The sequence below is a fragment of the Corythoichthys intestinalis genome, chromosome 19 (genome assembly GCF_030265065.1).
Source record: "Corythoichthys intestinalis isolate RoL2023-P3 chromosome 19, ASM3026506v1, whole genome shotgun sequence".
Classification (NCBI taxonomy): Eukaryota; Metazoa; Chordata; class Actinopteri; order Syngnathiformes; family Syngnathidae; genus Corythoichthys; species Corythoichthys intestinalis.
The window spans coordinates 33,531,912-33,559,143 of record NC_080413.1 but is presented as its reverse complement, the minus strand read 5'-3'; the positions used below and the strand labels follow the sequence as shown (position 1 = coordinate 33,559,143).

Below are 27,232 nucleotides of genomic sequence, written 5' to 3'. Positions count from 1 at the left end.
ACTCCGGCCAGGTATCGATGCTTTTTTTTGACATATTGGCCATTGGATGCTGTAAACTGCTCAATGTTAGTTGAGCAATTCCTTAGTGGTCCACTAGGGGCGCTCGAGAGTGAAGGTAAAGTGTGCACAAGTCGTCTAGAGAAGAAGAGAGGAAGCTCCAAGTGGGTTGAAAAAAATAAAAAAGCTTCGTGAGAACGGTGGAGGAAAAAGTGAGAAAAATATTGCTACAAATCACACATGTGGACACACTTTGGATTTTACACCAACAAGAAGAAGTATGGTGAACAAGGACTTTGCTGTATGCAAGAATTGTCTAACAAAAATAAGGTTCACTGGCAGCTGGTGACGAAGTGGACGAGGATTTCTTCACTGCTTTGCTTTCATCACTTGAGGTAAGAAAGTTTTGCAATGTAGGCCTACTTGTAATTGATTTTTTAATTACATAAATTATTTTGATGATATTTGGTGTTGAATGATATAAGATAAACCAGCACCCTAAACTGGATGAAAATGAGTATCGAAACAGTCCTACATGAATTTACTGATTTATTTGCTATTATTTGAGAACCGCTTTCCATCTAGTTTACACGACACAAACTGTTATTACTGCCATTTTGATACAATAAGCTATAAAAATGGCTTGAATAGCTTCCAAGATATATAAGGTGATGTGCATGATAATTAATGTAGCCTACATATCAAAAATAGGTAATTATAGCATTTTTAATTTCTATACATTCAATTCATATTTTTTTAATTCACTCAATGCTTCCAGCACACAAAAAAACTAGGATTTCAACTCAAAAGCTATTAAGTTGCTAATATTTTTTTAAAATTTATTTTGTTGTTTTTAAGGTGAGGAAGAATGTAACTGACTGAGTCTGACATCTCAAATGCTGACGCAGATGGTGGAAGTGCTCAAACCAATGCTTTTGGCAACAAAGGTCATATATGAAGAAAAGGGACCCACCAATTCTATCAGTGCCCCACTCCAAGCTGAACTGCTGACCGACACCTACAGCACTGTTATTTTATTATAATTTTTTAAAAAAGATTTATAACTTTAAGAAATTAAGTGTGCCATTCATCATGATCTCTCCAAGAGATATCGGTGGTTGTGGTTTGTTTCCTCTATATGTGCAGGTACACAATTTGCAGTAGATTTATATTTTACAGCAATGTTGCACAGAAAAGGTGTGACTGTTTAATAAATGACTTAAACAGTATTTTTTCTATTTTGAAACATCTTTTTTTTTTTCATTTCAACAGTTGTATCGTAGAATATCCTGTATGAAATTTCTGACCAATATATCGATAATCGCTGTATCGTGATATCGTGATATCGTGAGATAATCGTTACCGTGAGCCTTGTATCACGAATTGTATCGTATCGTGAGGTGCCCTGAGGTTCCCACTCCTATTGCTCGTGTCGCGTTTAAGAACTGCTCAGATTTTTAGCTATGAGCTATCTTCCTGTCTGCGAAAATGATGACCCCAGCACGTCTACTGTACATCATTTGATTAGAGTCGACAAGTGTCAATATACACGGTAGTTTCCTTTCCATTTCATCCATATGTGAGACCGTCAATCCTCCCGGTGTTTTATTCCAAGTCATTGTTTAGCTGATGGCTAAAAATCCGAGCAGTTCTTTGAACGTGACGCGAGCAGTTGCATTTGCCCTCGTTTCAAAACAAGTCGATTGACTATTTTGTTCGCCTCCATGAAAACAGAGAGAAAAAAGGCAACTTTTTTGAGAAACACTACAAAGGTAAATGAGAAACTCCTCAAAGCCTAACCTTGTTGCTAAACTGCTAAACTGTTGCTGAATCTAAAAAGAGACAATACTACCTGCCTGCAAAGCTATTGTCAGTGAGATCCTTGCCCCTGATGCGATTAAAGACATTTCTAAAGTCCCCCTGTCTGACACTTCTGAACTTTTCAAGCCTAACTGCTACAAAAAAATCAAATGAAATAAAAACAGAGAGAGACTAAGCGCTGTTGACGAAGATTCCTGCCAGCATATCAGCTTTGTGTTTATCCATACTGGCTCAAGTTTCACACCGAGTAAGTATAAATATTGAGATTTTATAATTAAATATACTGTACAGAAAGTAATTTTGGAACATTTTTGATTGTGGTGTGCCGCGAGATTTTTTCCAATGTAAAAACGCGCCGTGACACATAAACGCCTGAAAAACACTGTTCTAATAAATGGTTTTTAAGCACTGCAAATGTAATAATTGATATAAATGAGATACATATATAAAAGAAAACAATGACGATGTATATGTATACTTGGATATAGTTTAACATTCTTAAATAAAATACTTTTTTTTTTTTTAATTGAAAAAAAATCTGCGATGGCCTGTGGGCGCAACGTTTGAAGAGCGAAGTGTCGAGGGATCACTGTATCTGTGTTTAAGTCAAATACTACTGGACAGGGGCAGAATTTAGGAAGGTGCTGGGGGTGCAAACGCACCTGGCCCTAAGGTGACCGGTTTGCGTAAAGTAGGCATGGTTGGCTGAGGGGAGGGTCAAACAGAAAGGTAAGACGATGCACCAAATGCATTTTACGCAAAATTACGCAAAGATCAGCCAAGACATTCTCTTGCTTCGGATATGTTCTATTATGATGTCATGAATGTTTGTGTTTCTGTGTTTTGTTGTTATTTCTTTCTTGTTTTTGTTATCTATTCTTTTAATTTGGAGGTAATAGTCGGGTCTAATTCCTAGAGATGTGTAGATTTTGAGACCATAAACACTCACTTGTTGGTGTGTGTTCATTCCTTCTTCAACACTGGCTGACTGTACCATGATACGAGGCACATCCTGCAACAGAATAGCAGTGTTAATGGCTCAAATTGTTTTTATAAAGGGTATCATGGTCAAATCCAAAGTGGGCTTCTGTTTGAAACACTCTCGACCTGCACATTTTAACTCTTTGGAGCAGAGGTGTGTAGTAACACGTTACATTTACTGAAGTAACTTTTTGAGAAAAATGAACTGTACTTTTACCACGCATTAGTTTATACTTTTACTAGATTAGATTTGTGAAGAAGAAACAATACTTTTACACGGCAACTTTTGGCTACACTCGAGTCGTTACATTTTTCCTCTTTCTACATAGTGTCTTATTTTTGCTAGAAAAACCGACAGTCTCGTTCTGCATTCGAGGAAGGTGGGAAGTTGCGTACCAGTTGCGACCTCAAAGCGTACCAAGCAAATTTAAACAGCAAAGATGGATGATTGCGACAAATTGTTTTTTATTTTGGCCATAGAGAACAGCATTTCCTCACGCAAAGTCAGTATGTAATAATAAATACAGATTATATTTGTATAATTTGTTTTTCTATAAATATAGGAATATCTTTTGTACAAATAATCGGATAACTTCATGCAACGAGATAGCAGCATATCCTCATGCAAAGTCAGTAAAAATCATATTTGAAGTTGTGAGTTGAGTACCTACATTACTTTAATAACAAAGACATATTTTTCTAATTATGTAATTTATGTTTGCAGTGCCATTTTGTCGAGTGACGTCAGATCGAAGTAGGGCTGCAGCTGCCGATTATTTTAGTAGTCGATTAATCTATCAACTAGTTCGTTCGTATAATCGGATTAGGAACATTTAATGCGTTGCAAATCAATTTTAGGAGAAGTAAAACAAAGGCTTGCTAAGATTGCACTTTCAAAATAGCATTAAATGTGACCACAAAATAACATTCCCGAGTGTTTCTTTAAACTATGCAGAATTGAACTTTCATTAAAAATATATTAAAACACCTGAGCTAGGTATTAAAAATAAATAAATAAATGAGGATCTAAGTACAACAAAAGAACAATTGGCTAACTGGATTAGCAAAAGTTTGCTAGCTTAAATGCTGTAAAATGCTTTTTACAATACTCAACAAATCGTTCAAACACATATTCCAATAAAAAAACAGCTAAATATACCTATGAACTAAAGTACGATTGCATTAACAAAACATATTAGCTTATGTTGGTCTTAACAGGGAGCAGCTAGATTCAGCCATGATAAATGTGTTATGTCATATTCACTGTTGCCACTTGAGGGCAGTCTATCCACCCAAAATCAATAAAATTAACTGCAAACCATTATAATGCCATTCCAATTAAAAGAATATTCGAAGCAGCAAAATTTGATTCGAAGCTTTTTTCTAATCGAATTACTCGAGTTTATCGATTAATGGTCGCAGCGCTACGTTGAAGTAACTCATGGAGTCGGGGTACTTTTTTTTTCTTCTCTGACTTAGCAACGAGGACCTCCCATAATTTTCCTGGTCCGATTTTGGAAAACTCCGACTTGCCACCTTCCTCGAATAGAGCAGTTTCACCGAGGAGACGTCGCAACAATAACCACATGACTCCATTATAACAATCAGAGGTAACAATGTTTTTTTTCTCCACTAGAGGGCACTCGTGCTCTTTGGACGGGTGATTTTTCATAATGTTTTTCTGGTCTGAATTTGATGATTTTTGTGTCATTTTTTTGGCCTAATATAGTCATGTAATAGGTTATAGTACAGTATAATAATAATTCATATACATGAAGTTGTGCTGAGTAAAAAAATATACCATTATTTAAAAAAACATCTGACATTGTAAGCAGTTACACACAATGTTACTCATGACTTGAGTATTCTTTTAAAAAAAATTTTTTTTTTTACTTGTACTTGAGGAATATTATTTAGAAGTAACGCTACTCTTACTTAAGTAAAATTTTTGGCTAATGTACCTACCTCTGCATCAGAGGGAGCAAGAAAAACTACACAAACTAACAAACTAAAAATAAAAAAACAAAATAAAGCCTGTGAGGAAACGTTTATATGTGATCTATAACAGATTGTGAAATTATACTGAATATGAAAGCGGGATAGCTACCCGGGCCATCTGTTTCATTATGTCAGGCCTGCACTTTTCATCCATGTAATGAGGTCTGCATATTGGTGTTTCACAAAGAGAAATAACACGTATTTACTGTAGTGATTAACAGAGAAGATGGGGATATGAGACAAATATTTGTTCATCAGATCCCTCAGACAGACAATCACGGTGAAACAATCAGGATAATTGCAGTGTAATTATAATTGGGCCCCATAACTGTTTATCCCTATTCAGTTTTCTTGTACCGCCACTCGACTCGGGCTGTTAGCTGATGAAATATTGTGCCATGTTCTTTTTTCGCATTGGACAACATGATAAATTTCACAATCTTGAATCTGTAGTGTTCTTTTTTTCCTCTCCCTTTTTAATGAGTTAGACTCCAAGGCATAACATAAGTTTATAAATGAATTCAGTGCACGCACGGTTAGCATCCCAATCTGAGTAATGTGCGACATTCTCCATTCTGCAGAAACATAAAAATATTCTATTCCAGTTTGGCTTTTTTTATGATGTGCACACATGCTCAAAACTTGTTAAGTATTATTTACTTATAGAGAGGCTGCTTTTCTGAAACTAGCACATAATCCGTGCAGGGGACAATTCTAGGGAAAAATGTGCTGGCCAATGTCGTAAAGCTTGGTCTGAGTCACAATCATATACAGTACAGTGATCCTTCGATTTTCGTGGTTAACGGGGACCGGAACCCGCCGCGATAAGTGAAAAATTGCTAAGTATTGCAACCCCCATGTATTTATTCAGATTTAGCATTGGAAAGATATACATGTAAGACATACTTTTTTCACTTTTTCCCCAAAGTATATGAAAAAATATATATATACATATATATTTTGAATAAATGATTTTTAAGCACTTCAAATGAAATATTTATGATGAGTTTTAAATATGTTACTGTCCCACCGAATTATTTTTAAACAAGAATAAAGTAGTAGAAAAATGCTTGGCTTAATTAAATGCTTCATTGAGTGAGTCCACTCAAATCCGCTCAAGCTGCTCACACACAAGGAGTTGCCACAGCAACTGTTAAACAAATTAAAGGATGATTGACGCATGCGGCAGTTTGATGTTCGTGTCTCTGGCAAGCTCAAACCCAAACATCTGTCAATCATCGTTAACTTAATCAATAAGCAACGCCCGTGCACTGCCTGTCGATCAAAGAGCAGGGAGAGGGAGGGAGGGAGAGTGGGAAAAAAAATCCGCGATGGACTTATGGCGGGAAGTTTGAAACACGAAGTAGCGAGGGATCACTGTATATCGTGAACTGATGTTTGCGACCGACTGACTGACTAAAACTACCCCAAAATGGCTAAAAATCGACTATTTTTAAGTGGCCTTCTCTGAGTCCTTTTCTAAATTCTCTTGAACATCTGCAGAGGAAGCTGAAACATCCCGCTTTGCGCCGAACTAGAGCTACCCGATAATAGAACTAGATATGACGTGATTTGGGTGTTGACTAAATATCACAATGATCTTCAACATACCCATTAAGAATCAATATATGCATTGTTTAATGAAACAAATACACACCATTCATAGGCGCAAAGACTTATGAATAAACCTTCCAAGTGGTAACCGTGACTTTACATACAGTGCCTTGTAAAAGTATTCGGCGCCCTTGAATCTTGCAACCTTTCGCCACATTTCAGGCTTCAAACATAAAGATATGAAATTTAATTTTTTGTCAAGAATCAACAACAAGTGGGACACAATCGTGAAGAGGAACAACATTTATTGGATAATTTAAACTTTTTTAACAAATAAAAAACTGAAAAGCAGGGCGTGCAATATTATTCGGCCCTTTTACTTTCAGTGCAGCAAACTCACTCCAGAAGTTCAGTGAGGATCTCTGAATGATCCAATGTTGTCCTAAATGACCGATGATGATAATTAGAATCCACCGTTGTGTAATCAAGTCTGCGTATAAATGCACCTGCTCTGTGATAGTCTCAGGGTTCTGTTTAAAGTGCAGAGAGCATTATGAAAACCAAGGAACACACCAGGCAAGTCCGAGATACTGTTGTGGAGAAGTTTAAAGCCGGATTTGGATACAAAAAGATTTCCTAAGCTTTAAACATCTCAAGGAGCAGTGTGCAAGCCATCATATTGAAATGGAAAGAGCATCAGACCACTGCAAATCTACCAAGACCCGGCCGTCCTTCCAAACTTTCTTCTCAAACAAGGAGAAAACTGATCAGAGATGCAGCCAAGAGGCCCATGATCACTCTGGATGAACTGCAGAGATCTACAGCTGAGGTGGGAGAGTCTGTCCTTAGGACAACAATCAGTCGTACACTGCACAAATCTGGCCTTTATGGAAGAGTGGCAAGAAGAAAGCCATTTCTCAAAGATATCCATAAAAAGTCTCGTTTAAAGTTTGCCACAAGCCACCTGGGAGACACACCAAACATGTGGTAGAAGGTGCTCTGGTCAGATGAAACCAAAATTGAACTTTTTGGCCACAATGCAAAACGATATGTTTGGCGTAAAAGCAACACAGCTCATCACCCTGAACACACCATCCCCACTGTCAAACATGGTGGTGGCAGCATCATGGTTTGGGCCTGTTTTTCTTCAGCAGGGACAGGGAAGATGGTTAAAATTGACGGGAAGATGGATGCAGCCAAATACAGGAACATTCTGGAAGAAAACCTGTTGGTATCTGCACAAGACCTGAGACTGGGACGGAGATTTATCTTCCAACAGGACAATGATCCAAAACATAAAGCCAAATCTACAATGGAATGGTTCAAAAATAAACGTATTCAGGTGTTAGAATGGCCAAGTCAAAGTCCAGATCTGAATCCAATCGAGAATCTGTGGAATGAGCTGAAGACTGCTGTTCACAAACACTCTCCATCTAACCTCACTGAGCTCGAGCTGTTTTGCAAGGAAGAATGGGCAAGAATGTCAGTCTCTCGATGTGCAAAACTGATAGAAACATACCCCAAGCGACTTGCAGCTGTAATTGGAGCAAAAGGTGGTGCTACAAAGTATTAACGCAAGGGGGCCGAATAATATTGCACGCCCCACTTTTCAGTTTTTTATTTGTTAAAAAAGTTTAAATTATCCAATAAATGTTGTTCCACTTCACGATTGTGTCCCACTTGTTGTTGATTCTTGACAAAAAATTAAAATTTTATATCTTTATGTTTAAAGCCTGAAATGTGGCGAAAGGTTGCAAGGTTCAAGGGGGCCGAATACTTTTGCAAGGCACTGTATGAATAAACCTTCCAAGTCGTAACCGTGACCTTACATAGTTGGTGAATTCATGACCTGCTTGAGTGTTCTGTCGATAAAAGTGCAAGTACTTATTTTGTTCACTAAAAGGAACTTGATGTCCTTTGTTAAGTCAAATACAGAGGTAGCTCTACTTATGCACGTCTCTATATACAGAATTTCCCGGTTAAGACACGCCTCAATCGCCTCGTTACGTAATAATTTTCAGAATACGAAAGGCAAAAATACAGTAGGGTACTCGGAGCTCCCAGAGTTTACTGAATATAACATACTTATAGCTGCTCTGCCATTGGCTATTGCCTAACATTCCTGGCACCCACATATAGGTGGTATGTATGTACCAGAGTATGTACTATGTACATCCCGCCATCAGACACTTGAGAATAAATGATGAGTAATAAGTGCAATATTTTGTTGTTGTTGTTTTATTACAAAACAATGAGATATAAATTATAGAATGAGTTTGTCTTTTTTCTGCATGAGGAAATTACAAGCTCATGAAAAAGTGGTTTTACACAGGGGTGTCACTAGGTTTTAAAAACAGGGGGGGTTAGCCCCCAGGAGTTACACAATGTAGGTGAACGTAGGGTAATTTATAGATTTATAAATAGAATATCCGTAGTGTGTAAACCAGGTTTATCATCAAACACAGAGCATTTAGTTTATTAATTACATGGGACTTCCTGCTGTTAGCTGAGGGCTGGAGCTTACTAACTGTTACTACCAGCAGTGATAAATACTCACGTTCTTGAAAAAACATCTTATGTACAGCCATCTATTCATGCTCTACTCTGGTGTGTGTGTGTGTGTGCGGCAGAGATACACTGGCTGGTGTGGTGCCGAAAAATGCACCTCCCTGGATGAACTGCATCCCGTGTCGGGAGCGCAATTAGACTCCAATTCTTTCGATCCAATGACGCTACTTCTATGATCGCTTGCTGGATTGTCATCGAGCCTGTACAGAAATGACTTTTGAACAGGGTAAAAGTATTTACTTTGGGAAATAAAACAGCTTTTTCTACCAATCGAAATAACACAGCCTCTCCATACCAATCGATGGACACGGATGATGAAAACAAAGTCCGCAGAAAATGCCTCCTGTTTCGTGTTTTGAAATTGACAGTTTATTTGGGTGTAAAAAGGTCTATGGTAACGTGCATAACATTTATCAATACATATTCACAGTAAAAGAAGGTCGTTTCCATGTCCATCGATTGGTATGGAGAGGCTGTGTTATTTCAATTGGTAGAAAAAGCTGTTTTATTTTACCAAAGTAAATACTTTTAACTTGTTCAAAAGTCATTTCTGTATACAGTAGGCTCGATGAGTCAGTCAGGGGATGCAGTTCACACAGGGGGTGCATTTTTTGGTACAACACCTGTACACGCGGACTGGATTTTAAGCGAGATGGGCGTTTTCTATATGAACAAGTCAAATTAATTGGATAATGACTCTCTTTTCAGAGGATCATTGGCTGTCCCTCTCCCCTCCCTGATGGACATCTACTCCTCCCGGTGCCTCACCGGAGCTGTAAACATCCTAAAGGACAGCTCACATCCTGGTTTCCAGCTGTTTGAATAGGTCCCCTTTGGGAGACACTATAAGTGTTTAAAAGCAAGAACAAACAGAATGAGGAAATTTCTTTGCTAAAGCCATCTCCACCCTGAACTGCCATATGTAACACCAATCACCCAATATCCAATATTCATTTACATGCAACCTTATATGTGCAATACTTAGTCACATGAAATATTATAGTGCAATATTCAATGCCTTCACTGTCAACTGCTGCTACTTCACTTCTATTCACACATACAGTGTATCACAAAAGTGTGTACACCCCTCGCATTTCTGCAGATATTTAAGTATAACTTTTCATGGGACAACACTGACAAAATGACACTTTGACACGATGAAAAGTAGTCTGTGTGCAGCTTATATAATAGAGTTAATTTATTTTTCCCTAAAAATAACTCAAAATATGGCCATTAATATCTAAACCCCTGGCAACAAAAGTGAGTACAACCCTTAGAAACTTCATCCCTAAATGTCCAAATTGAGTACTGCTTGTCCTTTTCCCTCCAAAATGTCATGTGTCTCGTTAGTCTTACTAGGTAGAGGTGTGTTCAAATTTGTAGTGCAGCTCTCACACTCTCTCATACTGGTCACTGAAAGTTCCAACATGGCACCACATGGCAAAGAACTCTCTGAGGATCTTAAAAGACGTATTGTTGCGCTACATGAAGATGGCCAAGGCTATAAGAAGACTGCCCACACTCTGAAACTTAGCTGCAGCACAGTGGCTAAGATCATACAGCATTTTAAAAGAGCAGGGTCCACTCAGAACAGGCCACGGGTTGGTCATCCAAAGAAGCTGAGTGTACGTGCTGAGCGTCACATCCAAATGCTTTCTTTGAAAGATCGTCGCAGGAGTGCCGTCAGCATGGCTGCAGAGATTGAAGAGGTGGGGGGTCAGCCTGTTAGTGCTCAGACCATACGCCGCACTCAACATATAATTGGTGTGCATGGCTGTCACCCCAAGAGGAAGCCTCTTCTGAAGACTGTACACAAGAAATCCAGCAAACAGTTTGCTGAAGAAAGAACAACAAAGCACATGGAGTACTGAAACCATGTCCAATGGTCTGATGAGACGAAGATTCATTTATTTGGTTCTGATGGTCTCAAGCATGTGTGGCGGCGACCAGGTAAGGAGTACAAAGATAAATGTGTCATGCCTACAGTCAAGCATGGTGATGGGAATGTCATGGTCTGGGGCTGCATGACTGCTGCAGGTGTTGGAGAGTTACATTCCATTGAGGGAAACATGAACTCCAACGTGTACTGTGAAATACTGCAGCAGAGCAATAACCCCTTCTACCAGAAACTAGATCGCAGGGCAGTGTTCCAGCATGACAATGACCCCAATCACACCTCCAAGATGACCACTGCTTTACTGAAGAGGCTGAGGGTAAAGGTGATGGACTGGGCAAGTATGTCTCCAGACTTGAACCCAATCGAACATCTTTGGGGGATCCTCAAGCGGAAGGTGGAGGTGCGCAAAGTCTCAAATATCCGGCAGCTCCGCAACGTCGTCATGGAGGCGTGGAAGAGCATTCCAGTGGCGACCTGTGAAGCTCTGGTCACCTCTATGCCCAGCAGAGTAAAGGCATTTCTGGATAATAGTGGTGGCCACACAATATATTGACAGTTGACATGTTGTATGTTAATATCGAAAACTTTCACTAAGGGGTGTACTCACTTTTGTTGCCAGGGGTTTAGATATTAATGGCTATATTTTGAGTTATTTTGAGGGGAAGATAAATTAACTCTATTATATAAGCTGCACACAGACTACTTTTCATTGTGTCAAACTGTTATTTTGTCAGTGTTTTCCCATGAAAAGATATACCTAAATATCTACAGAAATGCAAGGAGTGTACTCACTTTTGTGATACACTGTATTCTATGTGCAATACTTATGTGCAATATTTGGTGCCTTCACTGTCAAACTGCTGCTACTTCACTTCGATTATTTGCACTGCCTGAACATAGGACTTTCTCATACATTTTATATTTATATTTAGGAGTGGGAACCTCAGGGCACCTCACGATACGATACGATTAGCAATACAAGGCTCACGATAACGATTATCTCACGATGTCACGATACAGCGATTATCGATATATTGGTCAGAAATTGGATAAATGATATTCTACGATACAACTGTTGAAACGAAAAAAAAAAAGATTTCAAAATAGAAAAAAATACTGTTTAAGTCATTTATTAAACACTTACACTTTTTCTGTGCAACATTGCTGTAAAATATAAATCTACTGCAAATTGTGCACCTGCACATATAGAGGAAACAAACCACAACCACTGATATCTCTTGGAGAGATCATGATGAATGGCACCCTTAATTTCTTTAAAGTTTTAAATCTTAAAAAAAAAAAAAAAAAAAACTGCTGTAGGTGTCAGCAGTTGAGCTTGGGGTGGGGCAATGATAAAATTGGTGGGTCTTTTCTTCGTATGTGACCTTTGTTGCCAAAAGCGTTGGTTTGAGCACTTCCACTATCTGCTTCAGCATTTGAGATGTCAGACTTGGTCAGTCACAGTCTTCCTCACCTTAAAAACAGCAAAATAAAACAAAAAATATTAGCTACTTCATAGCTTTTGAGTTGAAATCCTGATTTTTTTTTGGTGTATGTGTTGGAAGTATTGAATTAAAAAACATATGAATTGAATGTATAGAAATTAAAAATGCAATAATTACCTATTAATATGTAGGCTACGGTACATGAATTATCATGCACATGACTTTATATAGTGCCTTGCAAAAGTATTCGGCCCCCTTGAACCTTGCAACCTTTCGCCACATTTCAGGCTTCAAACATAAAGATTTAAAATTTTAATTTTATATTGGATAATTTAAACTTTTTTAACAAATAAAAAACTGAAAAGTGGGGCGTGCAATATTATTCGGCCCCCTTGCGTTAATACTTTGTAGCGCCACCTTTTGCTCCATCCAATTACAGCTGCAAGTCGCTTGGGGTATGTTTCTATCAGTTTTGCTCATCGAGAGACTGACATTCTTGCCCATTCTTCCTTGCAAAACAGCTCGAGCTCAGTGAGGTTGGATGGAGAGTGTTTGTGAACAGCAGTCTTCAACTCTTTCCACAGATTCTCGATTGGATTCAGGTCTGGACTTTGACTTGGCCATTCTAACACCTGGATACGTTTATTTTTGAACCATTCCATTGTAGATTTGGCTTTATGTTTTGGATCATTGTCCTGTTGGAAGATAAATCTCCGTCCCAGTCTCAGGTCTTGTGCAGATACCAACAGGTTTTCTTCCAGAATGTTCCTGTATTTGGCTGCATCCATCTTCCCGTCAGTTTTAACCATCTTCCCTGTCCCTGCTGAAGAAAAGCAGGCCCAAACCATGATGCTGCCACCACCATGTTTGACAGTGGGGATGGTGTGTTCAGGGTGATGAGCTGTGTTGTTTTTACGCCAAACATATCGTTTTGCATTGTGGCCAAAAAGTTCAATTTTGGTTTCATCTGACCAGAGCACCTTCTACCACATGTTTGGTGTGTCTCCCAGGTGGCTTGTGGCAAACTTTAAACGAGACTTTTTATGGATATCTTTGAGAAATGGCTTTCTTCTTGCCACTCTTCCATAAAGGCCAGATTTGTGCAGTGTACGACTGATTGTTGTCCTAAGGACAGACTCTCCCACCTCAGCTGTAGATCTCTGCAGTTCATCCAGAGTGATCATGGGCCTCTTGGCTGCATCTCTGATCAGTTTTCTCCTTGTTTGAGAAGAAAGTTTGGAAGGACAGCCGGGTCTTGGTAGATTTGCAGTGGTCTGATGCTCTTTCCATTTCAATATGATGGCTTGCACAGTGCTCCTTGAGATGTTTAAAGCTTAGGAAATCTTTTTGTATCCAAATCCGGCTTTAAACTTCTCCACAACAGTATCTCGGACTTGCCTGGTGTGTTCCTTGGTTTTCATAATGCTCTCTGCACTTTAAACAGAACCCTGAGACTATCACAGAGCAGGTGCATTTATACGGAGACTTGATTACACAACGGTGGATTCTATTTATCATCATCGGTCATTTAGGACAACATTGGATCATTCAGAGATCCTCACTGAACTTCTGGAGTGAGTTTGCTGCACTGAAAGTAAAAGGGCCGAATAATATTGCACGCCCCGCTTTTCAGTTTTTTATTTGTTAAAAAAGTTTAAATTATCCAATAAATGTTGTTCCACTTCACGATTGTGTCCCACTTGTTGTTGATTCTTGACAAAAAAATTAAATTTCATATCTTTATGTTTGAAGCCTGAAATGTGGCGAAAGGTTGCAAGATTCAAGAGGGCCGAATACTTTTGCAAGGCACTGTATATCTTGGAACCTATTCAAACCATTTTTATAGTTTATTGTATCAAAATGGCAGTAATAACAGTTTGTGTAGTAAACTGGATGGAAAGTGGTTCTCAAATAATATCAAATACATCGGTAAATTCATGTGGGCTTGTTCGATATTCATTTTCATCCAGTTTAGGGTCCTGGTTTATTTTATATCATTCAACACCAAATGCCATCAATATGATACATGTAAATTAAAAATCAATTACATTGCAAAACTTTCTTACCTCAAGTGATGAATGCGAAGCAGTGAAGAAATCCGGTGTGCACTTTGTCACCAGCTCCCAGTGAACCTTATTTTTGTTAGACAATTCTTGCATACAGCAAAGTCCTTGTTCACCTTACTTCCTTTCTTGTTGGTGTAAAATCTAAAGTGTGTCCCCATGTGTGATTTGTAGCAATATTTTTCTCATTTTTTCCTCCACCGTTCTCACGAAGCTTTTTTATTTTTTCAACCCACTTGGAGCTTCCTCTCTTCTTCTCTAGACGACTTGTGCGCACTTTACCTTCACCACAACTCCCGAGCGCCCGTAGTGGACCGCCAAGGAATTGCTCAACAAACATTGAGCAGTTTACAGCATCCATACTCCATTGTATGGCCAATATGTTAAATAAAAGTATCGATACTTGGCGGGAGCATATCGATAACCCATTGGGTTGCAAAATATCGCGATATATCGCTGTATCGAGATATTGTCACACTCTTGTTTATATTTATTTATATTTTATATTTTTATACTTGCAAGTCACTTTTGAGATTTTAACTTATCCTGCACTGTAAAGGGAGATGCTCCACAATTTCATTGTACAACTGTACAGTGACAATAAAGGGCTATTCTATTCTATTGAAGGGGCTCGCTACCTTACTCTGTGAAGTGGGGGGGAAATTGACAGATTTATGATCATATGTGGGTTAATAATGACAGGTTATATAATTATTGATTTTAACTAGGGCTGTCAAAATTATCGCGTTAAGGCGTGTTAATTAATTTTTTTCATTAATCACGTTAAAATATTTGACGCAATTAACGCACTAGGCCCGCTCAGACAGATTTAAATGTCAGTGCAGTGAAAGGCCAACTTGTTAATTGTGTTTTATGGAGTTTTTCCGCCCTCTGCTGGCGCTTGGGTGTGACTTGCATATGTTATCTGGCGTAATGTCGCCCTCTGCTGGCGATTCAGTGCAGCTGATTATTTGGGTTTCGGCGCGCTTTTCTGACGTGATTGTATGTCGACGCGAACTCACACTAATAGACAGTGCTATTCAGACCAGCTAACGTCCGCATCCAGTATTCAGTGGCAGTTCTCATAGTCCCATCACACTGTTTGTGTCTAATACATGCATCGCTTGTGAGTTATATTCCTCCTTTGTTAATATTCATGAGCATTAGATAGTTATTGATGATGTGTATTTGAATTTGTTCACATATATGGTGAAATGCAGTTACATTGTTAGATGCTTGTGTGCTAATTGGCTAGTGCTACTGCTCAAATGGACAAGTGTGTGTACATTTTATGTTATTTTGTGATTTATGCAAGTTATTGACACATTGCCTTGTTATTTTCAGTTTTACAAAAATACAAGAAACGTGCTCCTGTCAAAAACAGATGACTTCAGTAAAGCCCATGCAACTTTGCCACACCGTCTGATTTCTTTTTGGAACTTATGTTCGCTATCTGTCAATTTGTGTACTCACACACATTGAGGACAGAATAGGGCTACTAGTTTATTTTTTGATTGAAAATTTTACAAATTTAATTAAAACGAAAACATTAAGAGGCGTTTTAATATAACATTTCTATAACTTGTGCTAATATTCATCTTTTAAGAACTACAAGTCTTTCTATCCATGGATCACTTTACCAGAATGTTAATAATGTTAATGCCATCTTGTTGATTTATTGTTATAATAAACAAATACAGTCCTTATGTACCGTATGTTGAATATATATATCCATCTTGTCTTATCTTTCCATTCCAACAATAATTTGCAGAAAAATATGGCATATTTTATAGATGGTTTGAATTGCGATGAATTACGATTAATTAATTTTTAAGCTGTAATTAACTCGATTAAAAATTTTAATCGTTTGACAGCCTTAATTTAAACTAATATTTCGAGCAACTTCATAGTGAATATGTCAGCTTTTTTTTTTTTAATAAAACACCAAATTATTTAGGGGGGCTGAAGAATATTCTCGGGGGCCCCCCTAAAATAAGCCTAACGACGCCACTGGTTTTACAAAACATTTCACCTCGAAGTCAATACAGTATTATAACCGTGATCCTTGTTATCAAAAGTGCTTTATTTTGAAAGGAAACAGGTAGTTTTCTTTTGTATCACTGCAAAATGTCCATTTCAGCATGGGGGTATTGCAGTAGCAACTTGCAAATGAGAGTTTGCACTGCACTAGAACACTATGGCACAATGATTACCTTGATGAGCTTCCGTCTGTGGGCCACAGAGGGAAGCCACAGACTGTTTAAGGTGCTAATCAGACAACTGGAGTGCCGTTATGTTTTTACTGCAGTGACGAGCTCTGCGCTGTCACGTCTCGATAGCATAAGCATGACAAGGCTCACCTGCTCCTAATTACTGTTCTTTTTACACAGTGTGTTCCTGTCTCAGTGGGGGCTGTTTGGAACAATCTCAGCTTTCATCACAAACAGCACATTATGAAACACACCACGCGACCCGTCAATCATTTGCAATATAAGTGAAGTGATGCTTTTTCTAGACAGTAACCATGATTTACAAACTATAGTTGCGCATGACTTATTATTGTCGGATTGATGTTGCATGGAAGTCATTTTTGGACCTAAAAGTAAAGTAAAAATATATTGGTTTCTAGGGTTGTTCCGATCATGTTTTTTTTTTGCTCCCGATCCGATCCCGATCGTTTTAGTATCTGCCGATCCCGATATTTCCCAATCCGATTGCTTTTTTTTGCTTCAATTCCAATCATTCCCGATAATTTTTCCCGATCATATACATTTTGGCAATGCATTAAAAAATGAATGAAACTCTGACAAATATATACATTCAACATACAGTACATAAGTACTGTATTTGTTTATTATCACAATAAATTCTCAAGATGGCATTTACATTATTAACATTCTTTCTGTGAGAGGGATTCACGGATAGAAAGACTTGTGACTTTGTGTATTGTGACTAAATATTGCCATCTAGTGTATTTGTTGAGCTTTCAGTAAATGATACTGTGGCCATCCCAAATGCATGATGGGAAGTGCACCCATGAGTGTGCGTCGTGCTACCAAATGATATATCTTCTCTGCGTTGGGAAATATCTTAAGGTGTTAAGACAAAGATCAATTACCACCTTGCATCCCCACATTGCTTCCCATGATATTTCTAATCATAAGGAGAGGGATTGCAAGGCATTAGCCAATTAAAATATGGCTTCAAAGGCTGCCAAAATTCACTCTACTCATTTTGCGCTGCCTTTTAACCCTCTACATAGGTAAAACGGCATCATTACAGATTGAGAGCGACAATGAGTGAGAGGGCCGTCCAGCGCATACATTAATATATAACGTGACACATTTTTTATTAAATCAATTACCGCCGTTATTGGGATAAATTTGATAACCCTACTTCATGCCTAAACTAAATACTCTGGATGAGTGTAACATATTATGTCTTTAACGTTAAATACAATTAGAAAACGATTTAATTGAATATATATATATATATTAAAAAAAGGCATGGCCGATATTTTTTGGCCGATTCCGATACTTTGAAAATGACGTGATCCCGATCGATCGGGACATCTCTATTGGTTTCATTTCAATTGTACACATTTCTTTCAAAACTCCTGCCATCACTCCATTTCTCAAGAAACCTGGTGCTGACTGCTAGAATTTCAACAACTTCCGCCCCATATCTAACCTACCTTTCATCTCGAAAATCCACGAAAGAACTGTTGCCTCTCAACTCCATTCTCACCTATCCCACAATAATCTCTATATATAATGCCAGTCTGGTTTTTGCCCTCTCCACAGCACCGAAACAGCACTTGCCAAAATAACCATCGACCTCCTCAAGGCAGCTGACTCTGGACTCCTCACCATCCTCATCCTCCTGGAGCTCTCTTCAGCTTTTGACACAATTAATCATGCCACCCTCCTCCACCGGCTATCCACCATTGGCATCACCCACGCCCTGTTGAAATGGTTCTCATCCTACCTTTCTGGACGCACTCACTATATCCAGCTCAAACCTACTCCCTCTCCCGTTACCTGGCGCCCAATGCACCCCCCCCCCCCCCCCCCCCGCCTAGAGTCTTTGAATATAGCCCAATTGAGCAAGAACCTCAAGCAGGACTTCATCATGATATTGACGGGACAAAGAGCGCGGGGCCAGTTAACAGGGGGTCTGCATTGTTGGCGTGGCCATCAAAGCTGACCGAGTGGAATAACAGACAAAGAGCTTTTTTGGTTGAAAATTCTTGTGAATAAATGCCTAAATCCCTGAATTCTTTATAGATATGGACATAAAACAGTCTCGATTCTTGGTTAAAAGCAGAAAAAAACCCAAAAACGCTCAGTTAACATTTATTTTAAGCAGATAAGTCAAAGTACGATGCTAGTCTGTCAGTCAATGTGGCGGCCGCCAAATGTAAACAGAGCTTTTAAGGTGAAAATTCTTAAGAATAAATGCTTAAATCCCCAAATTTTTTATAGATATGGACGTAAAACAGTCTTGATTCTTAGTTAAAAGCAAAAATAAAACAAAAAACGTGCAGTTAGCATTTATTTTACCTAATACAGTGGGGCAAATAAGTATTTAGTCAACCACTAATTATGCAAGTTCTCCCACTTGAAAATATTAGCGAGGCCTGTAATTTTCAACATGGGTAAACATCAACCATGAGAGACAGAATGTGGGGGAAAAAAAACATAAAATCATATTGTTTGATTTTGAAAGAATTTATTTGCAAATCATGGTGGAAAATAAGTATTTGGTCAATACCAAAAGTTCATCTCAATACTTTGTTATGTACCCTTTGTTGGCAATAACGTTTTCTGTAACTCTTCACAAGCTTTTCACACACTGTTGCTGGTATTTTGGCCCATTCCTCCATGCAGATCTCCTCTAGAGCAGTGATGTTTTGGGGCTGTCGTTGGGCAACAGGGACTTTCAACTCCCTCTACAGATTTTCTATGGGGTTGATATCTGGAGACTGGCTTGGCCACTCCAGGACCTTGAAACGCTTCTTACGAAGCCACTCCCTTGTTGCCCTGGCTGTGTGTTTGGGATCACTGTCATGCTGAAAGACCCAGCCACGTCTCATCTTCAATGCCCTTGCTGATGGAAGGAGATTTTCACTCAAAATCTCTCGATACATGGCCCCATTCATTCTTTCCTTTACACAGATCAGTCGTCCTGGTCCGTTTGCAGCCCCAAAGCATGATGTTTCGACACCAATGCTTCACAGTGGGTATGGTGTTCTTTGGATGCAATTCAGTATTCTTTCGACTCCAAACACGAGAACCTATGCTTCTACCAAAAAGTTCTATTTTGGTTTCATCTGACCATAAGACATTCTCCCAGTCCTCTTCTGGATCATCCAAATGCTCTCTAGCGAACCGCAGACGGGCATAGACGTGTACTTTCTTCAGCAGGGGGACACGTCTGGCAGTGCAGGGTTTGAGTCCCTGGCGGCGCATTGTGTTACTGATAGTAGCCTTTGTTACTGTGGTCCCAGCTCTCTGTAGGTCATTCACTAGGTCCCCCCGTGTGGTTCTGGGATTTTTGCTCATCGTTCTTGTTATCATTTTGACGCCGCCACGGGGTAAGATCTTGCATGGAGCCCCAGATCGAGGGAGATTATCAGTGGTCTTGTATGTCTTCTAATAATTACTCCCACAGTTGATTTCTTTACACCATGCATTTTACCTATTGCAGATTCAGTCTCCCCAGCCTGGTGCAGGTCTACAATTTTGTCTCTGGTGTCCTTCGACAGCTCTTTGGTCTTAGCCATAGTGGAGTCTGGCGTGTGACTGAATGAGGTTGTGGACAGGTGTCTTTTATACCGATAATGAGTTAAAACAGGTGCCATTAATACAGTTAATGAGTGGAGCCTGGTCTTAGCCATAGTGGAGTTTGGAGTGTGACTGAATGAGGTTGTGGACAGGTGTCTTTTATACCGATAATGAGTTAAAACAGGTGCCATTAATACAGGTAATGAGTGGAGCCTCGTTAGACCTCGTTAGGAGTTTTTTTTCCCACATTCTGTCTCTCATGGTTGAGGTTTACCCATGTTGACAATTACAGGCATCTCTAATATTTTCAAGTGGGAGAACTTGAACAATTAGTAGTTGACTAAATACTTATTTGCCCCACTGTATGTCAAAGTATGATGCTAGTTCGTCAGTCAATGTGGTGGCCGGCATATGTAAACAGAGCTTCTCCGTTGAAAATTCTTGTGAAGAAATGCTTAAATCCCTTAATTCTTTATAGATATGGACGTAAAACAGTCTCGATTCTTGGTTAAAAGCAAAAAAACAAAGCGCAGTTAGCATTGATTTTACGTAAATACGTCGAAGAATGATGCTAGTCTATTGGACAATGTGGCAGCAGCTTTACAACAAAGAGCTTTTTAGGTTGAAAATTCTTGTGAAAAAATATATAAAAATTAGGGCTGTCAAACGATTAAAATTTTTAATCGAATTAATTACAGCTTAAAAATTAATTAATCGTAATTAATCGCAATTAATCGCAATTCAAACCATCTATAAACTATGCCATATTTTCCTGTAAATTATTGTTGGAACGGAAAGATAAGACAAGATGGATATATACATTCAACATACGGTACATAAGGACGGTATTTGTTTATTATAACAATAAATCAACAAGATGGCATTAACATTATTAACATTCTGTTAAAGTGATCCATGGATAGAAAGACTTGTAGTTCTTAAAAGATGAATATTAGTACAAGTTATAGAAATGTTATATTATAACGCCTCTTAATGTTTTCGTTTTAATAAAATTTGTAAAATTTTCAATCAAAAAATAAACTAGTAGCCCTATTCTGTCCTCAATGTGTGTGAGTACACAAACTGACAGATAGCGAACATAAGTTCCAAAAAGAAATCAGACGGTGTGGCAAAGTTGCATGGGCTTTACTGAAGTCATCTCTTTTTGACAGGAGCACGTTTCTTGTATTTTTGTAAAACTGAAAATAACAAGCCAATGTGTCAATAACTTGCATAAATCACAAAATAACATAAAATGTACACACACGTGTCCATTTGAGCAGTAGCACTAGCCAATTAGCTCACAAGCATCTAACAATGTAACTGCATTTCACCATATATGTGAACAAATTCAAATACACATCATCAATAACTATCTAATGCTCATGAATATAAACAAAGGAGGAATATAACTCACAAGCGATGCATGTATTAGACACAAACAGTGTGATGGGGCTATGAGAACTGCCACTGAATACTGGATGCGGACGTTAGCTGGTCTGAATAGCACTGTCTATTAGTGTGAGTTCGCGTCGTCATATAATCACGTCTGAAAAGCGCGCCGAAACCCAAATAATCAGCTGCACTGAATCGCCAGCAGAGGGCGACATTACGCCACATAACATATGCAAGTCACACCCAAGCGCCAGCAGAGGGCGGAAAAACTCCATAAAACACAATTAACAAGTTGGCCTTTCACTGTACTGACATTTAAATCTGTCTGAACGGGCCTAGTGCGTTAATTGCGTCAAATATTTTAACGTGATTAATTTAAAAAATTAATTAACGCCTGTTAACGCGATAATTTTGACAGCCCTAATAAAAATATATAAAAATATAATAATTAGCTTGAATCCTCAAACAAATCACTCCTGAGGCAATCCTTCCTCTTTGTATGCGGTACAGCTTTCGTACTTTTTCAACATAAATCTGGCGTTGGATCGCAGCATGTGTCGCTGCGACCGACTGCGAATAACTGAAGCGGATTGTGAGATGGCCCCCTACTTGAAGGTGTGGCGCAGTGAAGGTAGCGACCGACTGCGAATAACTGAAGCGGATTGTGAGATGGCCCCCTACTTGAAGGTGTGGCGCAGTGAAGGTAGAATCTGACCCGTCAATATCATTATGAAGTCTATGCGAGAACCCTCCTAATCTGTCAACACTGATCATGGTTATCTTCTATTTTAAGTAATAAGTAAATATATGTAAATTAGTTTATCACAATATAAAGTCAATGTGTCCCTAAATTAAAAATTTGAACTCAATACCCCTGATTGAAGAGCAAAGTAAATCCTCATCTGAAGTGACTACCTGCTGATGGACAGTCCCCTGGTCTGCACTATCGTCTTTGCCTCCAGAAATCAGCGACATCAGGAGGTGTGGCATGGCCTTCACTGGAAGAAGAAATTGATGGAGAAAATGGAGAAGAGCCTTAAAATGTTTGCAGAGTGCAATGGAAACACAAACAATAGATTGGTGGAGAAAATGTGACAAGTGGAAAAAACAATGAAGGTGTCACAAGAAGCAATAAGAGGAAGTCATTTTGCACCTGATTCAGGGTTCAGGCTGTATGATATAGAGCTGGGTAATGTTCTCCTGGACTGAGGAGGAGCAGCAATAGACAGATCATGGTGACTCTCCCAGCCCTGCTCGCAAACACAGCACAAATTCATAAGAGCACATGTCAGCTAATGGTTTTAAGTCCCTGAAGACTAGAGGTTGTACAGACTAGTTGATTAGTCCACAATTACACAAATGGCAAGACAATCTAAATGACCTATATAACTGAAGTCGTGATATAATGCAAATAAGGTTGCTCAGAGAGTTGGTGGGGACAACTGAAAAGTTGTTAGTTTTATGTCCCTACTGTCCCTATGCAAACCTACACCCTTGGCCACAGCGGCCCTTGAGAACCAATTTGGACACCCCTAAATTAGTCTTACTTAAATTTACAATGTATGTTGTATGGTAAGAAAAGGGGTCAAAGGTCAAGAGGTCAGATATATGCCAATGCTTTGAATTTGGCTGCTTAGGTAAACGTCTGCTCTCTCTAGGGGTGCATGATATCCATTTTTTGAAACCGATAACGATATCGATAACTCTCTGCAACTCAAGGCCCGATGCAGATACGATAACCGATAATATATATATACTTTTTCAATGTATATTCACCTGAGTTTTTGAACACCTGTAGGTCAAAAATACTAGTGGTTGATTCAGCATAGATTTGCCTTTGACCGAACCAGAATTTTCATGATGACATGAACATTATTATGATGAACAAAACAAAGACAAGAACAGTTTTGACTTCAAATATAGTGGCCATATTAATTTTTTCAAATAAATATAACTTGAGTCAATCACAATCATTCAGTCAATATCATTGACGAGGTGTTCCCCTGAACAATGAGCACTGATCTAAAACAAACATAAACCAAACAGGTTTTTTTGCTTTGTCAGCAGATAAAACTTGGAGACGTGAGGAGAGGAGACTTTTGTCGCGTTGGTTTATGAAACAACTTTCTTAACCTGGCAATTATAGAACAGCAAGCCTATCAATAACCAAAACATAACACTGTAAAATGCTAACATTTGCTATTTGCCATAGTAAGGTTTATAACTCCGTGAAGGAAAAGTATGTCCTCTAGAACAGTAACAAAACTTTGCATACTGGCAAAAAAGGAGTGGAATCAAACGCACACATCCCAATCCGACACCGAGCCAAAAATATTATTAATAGGCCCAGATAACATACATTGTTATCAGATTTATTGGGATGACGTCATAATTCCTATTATCGGACCGATAATTATCGGACCGATAATTATCGTGCACCTCTAGCTCTCTCTATGCTCCTCAAGGTAGGATTATATGGTATAAAAGTTGAGTTAGCAATAACAACAAACGAAAATAAGATGAAGCTAAATTAATGTGCTTCTCACCTTGAAATCACCAAGTTTATGAGCTGAAGCGAATACGTCCAGATTGCTGGCTGAGAGCTGAGTAGAGAATTGCAGAAGCAGCATGAGTAAAGTGTTAGCGAAAGCAGTTACGGCCAGGAGTGAAAAGAACCACTTAATACCACAAATATGTTACACATGGATGAGTTAGCAGTGAAGATTTCAGTTTACTTACCCGGTTGACGTTCGGTGAGCTGAGGGAGCGTTTGGGAGCTTTCCCCATGACGCCAAGTTGTTCCCTCACAGTTACCTCCTATGCAAAATTTAAATAAGTTTGTGTGCAGAAAAGTGTAACATTGTGAACTCAGGTGGATATAGTAAATGAAGTTACCTCACCAAAATGTCATGTGAATTTATCAAAGTAACTGGTAACTGTGAAACCTTCCTGCTCTGTCATTTTTGTTGATTTAAATTTTTGTTTAATTACTCTTTCAAGCAAAGACCTATTAAAGGGATAGACCACAGCATGATCAGGTGCATCCCAGCAAAAATAGTCCTGTTTAATAAAGTGGAAAGACAAATGATTTACTTTTTATGATGTGTAATAGTGGAGAAAAAGGTAAATAAAAAATGTTTCCTGGATGTAGGTGAAAGAGCCGTTGTCAAACATTTGGAAGTGCTAGTACAGGGTGGGGCAGAGCAACTTGGTTATTTAAATTTGGTGCTCTGAAGTGATGGTTGCTCTGAGGATGGTAGGGATGGACTTAATTGAGAGGGTGGGGCTCAAAGTTTGGTTCTTAACATGCATTATTTATTTTGTGTTTATTTTTCAGGAACCCTATTGAGTATCATGGAGTTGACGAAGTTGCATTGTGCTTTCGCTGTTGAGGCATTTTTTTCAAGTGGTCGCTCAATCGTCGCAAGGCAATGTGCAATCCGTAGACATTTTCAATGTGGTCGTGTTCCGGGCAGGCAGTCAATCTGGTTCAGTGTTGGCAGGAAACACTCATTGATCACGTTGACATAATGGTCAGATGTCACTGATACTGCCTGTTCATTTCCTTAAAAAAAACATGGGCCAGTTATGCCAACTCGCGATAGTGCACACCAAACAGTTACACGTGCTGCGTGTAGAGTATGTTGATGAAGTTCTCTGGGGTTTTCAGGACTCCAGTATAGACCCTACTCACATGATGCTCGTTAACATTAATAATCAAAATGGTGAAGGCGTGTGTGGCGGTTGGTTGCAATAATAGAGAAGATAGACGGAGAGACTTGAAGTTCTACCGTATTCCGAGAGACCCGGAGAGGAGAGTGAGATGGACTGCTGCAATTCGACGAGAAAACTGGGCACCAAACGATCACTACAGATTATGTAGTAGTCATTTTATATCTGGTAAGATGCATTTAATATATATTTAGAGCAGGGGTGTCCAAACTTTTTGCAAAGGGGGCCAGAATCGGTGTGGTAAAAATGTGGGGGGCCGACCTTGGCTGACATCCTTTGCGTAGAACAATATATTTATGCAAATTTTAGCAAGCCATTCTGTGTGTCACACAGAAGAGTCACGCGGGGTAATGTTGCTTAGAGTGCTGCTGCCTTTTAGTGGGTAAATGAGGAGCAGCATTTAGTGTGTAAGCTACTTCATATGCTGGTAGCAGGACTGCTGACCAATTTATCAGGTCTGTGTGCTGGCCAGACATTATTGATGTTATGACACAGGCTGGGGGCCGGATGAAATTTGACCACGGGCCACAATTGGCCCCCGGGCCGCACTGTTGACATGACTGATTTAGAGGGTTTTGGGATGACAACCACAATTAAGATCATTGCGAGGCTAATCGCCGACAACATACAGTTTCAAATTCAAGATGCTTATTTCTTCCACCATCATTATTTTTTGAATAATATTTAGATGGTACCAAGTGAAAAAAGTTAAACAGGTGTGTCCAAATCTTTTGTAAAGGGGGCCAGATTTGGTGTGGTAAAAATGCGGGGGGCTACCTTGGCTGATTTACATAGAACAATATATTTAAACAAATTTTAGCAAGCCCTTCTGTGTGTCACATTTGCTTTATAATTTTTTTAATTCATAATTTCAACAATCTCGTTTTTGTGGCGTTCTCTTTCGACACTCGGGCTCTTGCGAAATACTGCTGCTGTGAAATTAAACTAGCTTCAAGTTGCTATAATTTCTCGCTGCGTATCTTCCCTGTAATGTTGTCATACATGTCAGCGTGTCTTGTTTGGTAATATTGCGTCACATCGAACTCTTTGAAAACAGCCACTGTCTCTTTGCAAATGAGGCAGACACAGTTGTTGCGTGTGTTATTGAAGAAATAGTCCAATATCCACCTATCCTTGAAGCGTCGGCCATCGCAGTTGTCAAATTTTTTTATTGATTGTTGCCATTTTAGAAAATTGGAAGTAAAGGGTCACACGGGGTAATGTTGCTTAGAGTGCTGCTCTTAAAGTTTTTCAAACTTTCGTGAGAATAGGCTGATTTTGTGTGGACAAGATAGTTGTAGATATCAGGGTAGCAGATGTCAGGCAATCCAATACTGAAAGGTCTATGGAATGCACGTTGCGATGATTGAGCAACCGCTTGAAAAAAATGCCTCAACAGCGAAAGCGCGTTCCAACTTTGTCCACTTTATGATGCTCAATGGGGTTCCTGAAAAATAAACACAAAATAAATAACGCATGTTAAGAACCAAACTTTAAGCCCCACCCTCTCAAATAAGTCTATCCCTACCATCCACAGAGCAACCATCTCTTCAGGCTGCCAAATTTAAACAAGCAAGTTGCTCTGCCCCACCCTATACTATTTTAATAAATCAAATGAGAGTATCACAGATTGTTCCGCCTACTCGTCACACATTGGCTACGCAGTGTGATGTGCGGGGCTCTTGAAAAAACAAGCTTAATGGACCAAGGAAGTGAAGCAGGCTTTGTCCGAATCTCAGACAAGAACAAAGACAGTGACAGATTTAACAGGTACAGATATTAAAATGAGTGTGTGCCTATTCAATTAGGTACTTTTTCCCTGCTTCAAGTGTCGCAGTGTTTATGTGTTGTACATATGGAGTGTGACTGACATAAAGTTGGTTACACGATGGCTATACTCATAAGTGGTGTCATTTTTTTGTGTTTAAACATTTTCTCCACTATCAGCGGTCTAAGAAATGCGCGATTTGCTTATTGACATATTATATTTCGCAT

General features: G+C 39.0%; 1 protein-coding gene across 4 annotated transcripts in view; it reads right to left on the bottom strand.

The window, feature by feature from the left end:
- Positions 1-27,232, bottom strand: part of LOC130907928 (kinesin-like protein KIF13B) — a 129,488-nt gene that overhangs the window by 13,860 nt on the left and 88,396 nt on the right. For 2 of the 4 annotated variants that reach the window (XM_057823465.1, XM_057823464.1), the window contains 5 exons: positions 24,245-24,322; positions 24,052-24,108; positions 22,659-22,755; positions 22,421-22,503; positions 2,768-2,830 (listed from right to left, as the gene is read on the bottom strand). In XM_057823465.1, coding sequence (XP_057679448.1) covers positions 2,768-2,830; positions 22,421-22,503; positions 22,659-22,755; positions 24,052-24,108; positions 24,245-24,322 — 378 coding nt within the window. The remainder of the gene's footprint in view (positions 1-2,767; positions 2,831-22,420; positions 22,504-22,658; positions 22,756-24,051; positions 24,109-24,244; positions 24,323-27,232) is intronic. The other 2 variants (XM_057823468.1, XM_057823467.1) reach the window with 2 other exon arrangements.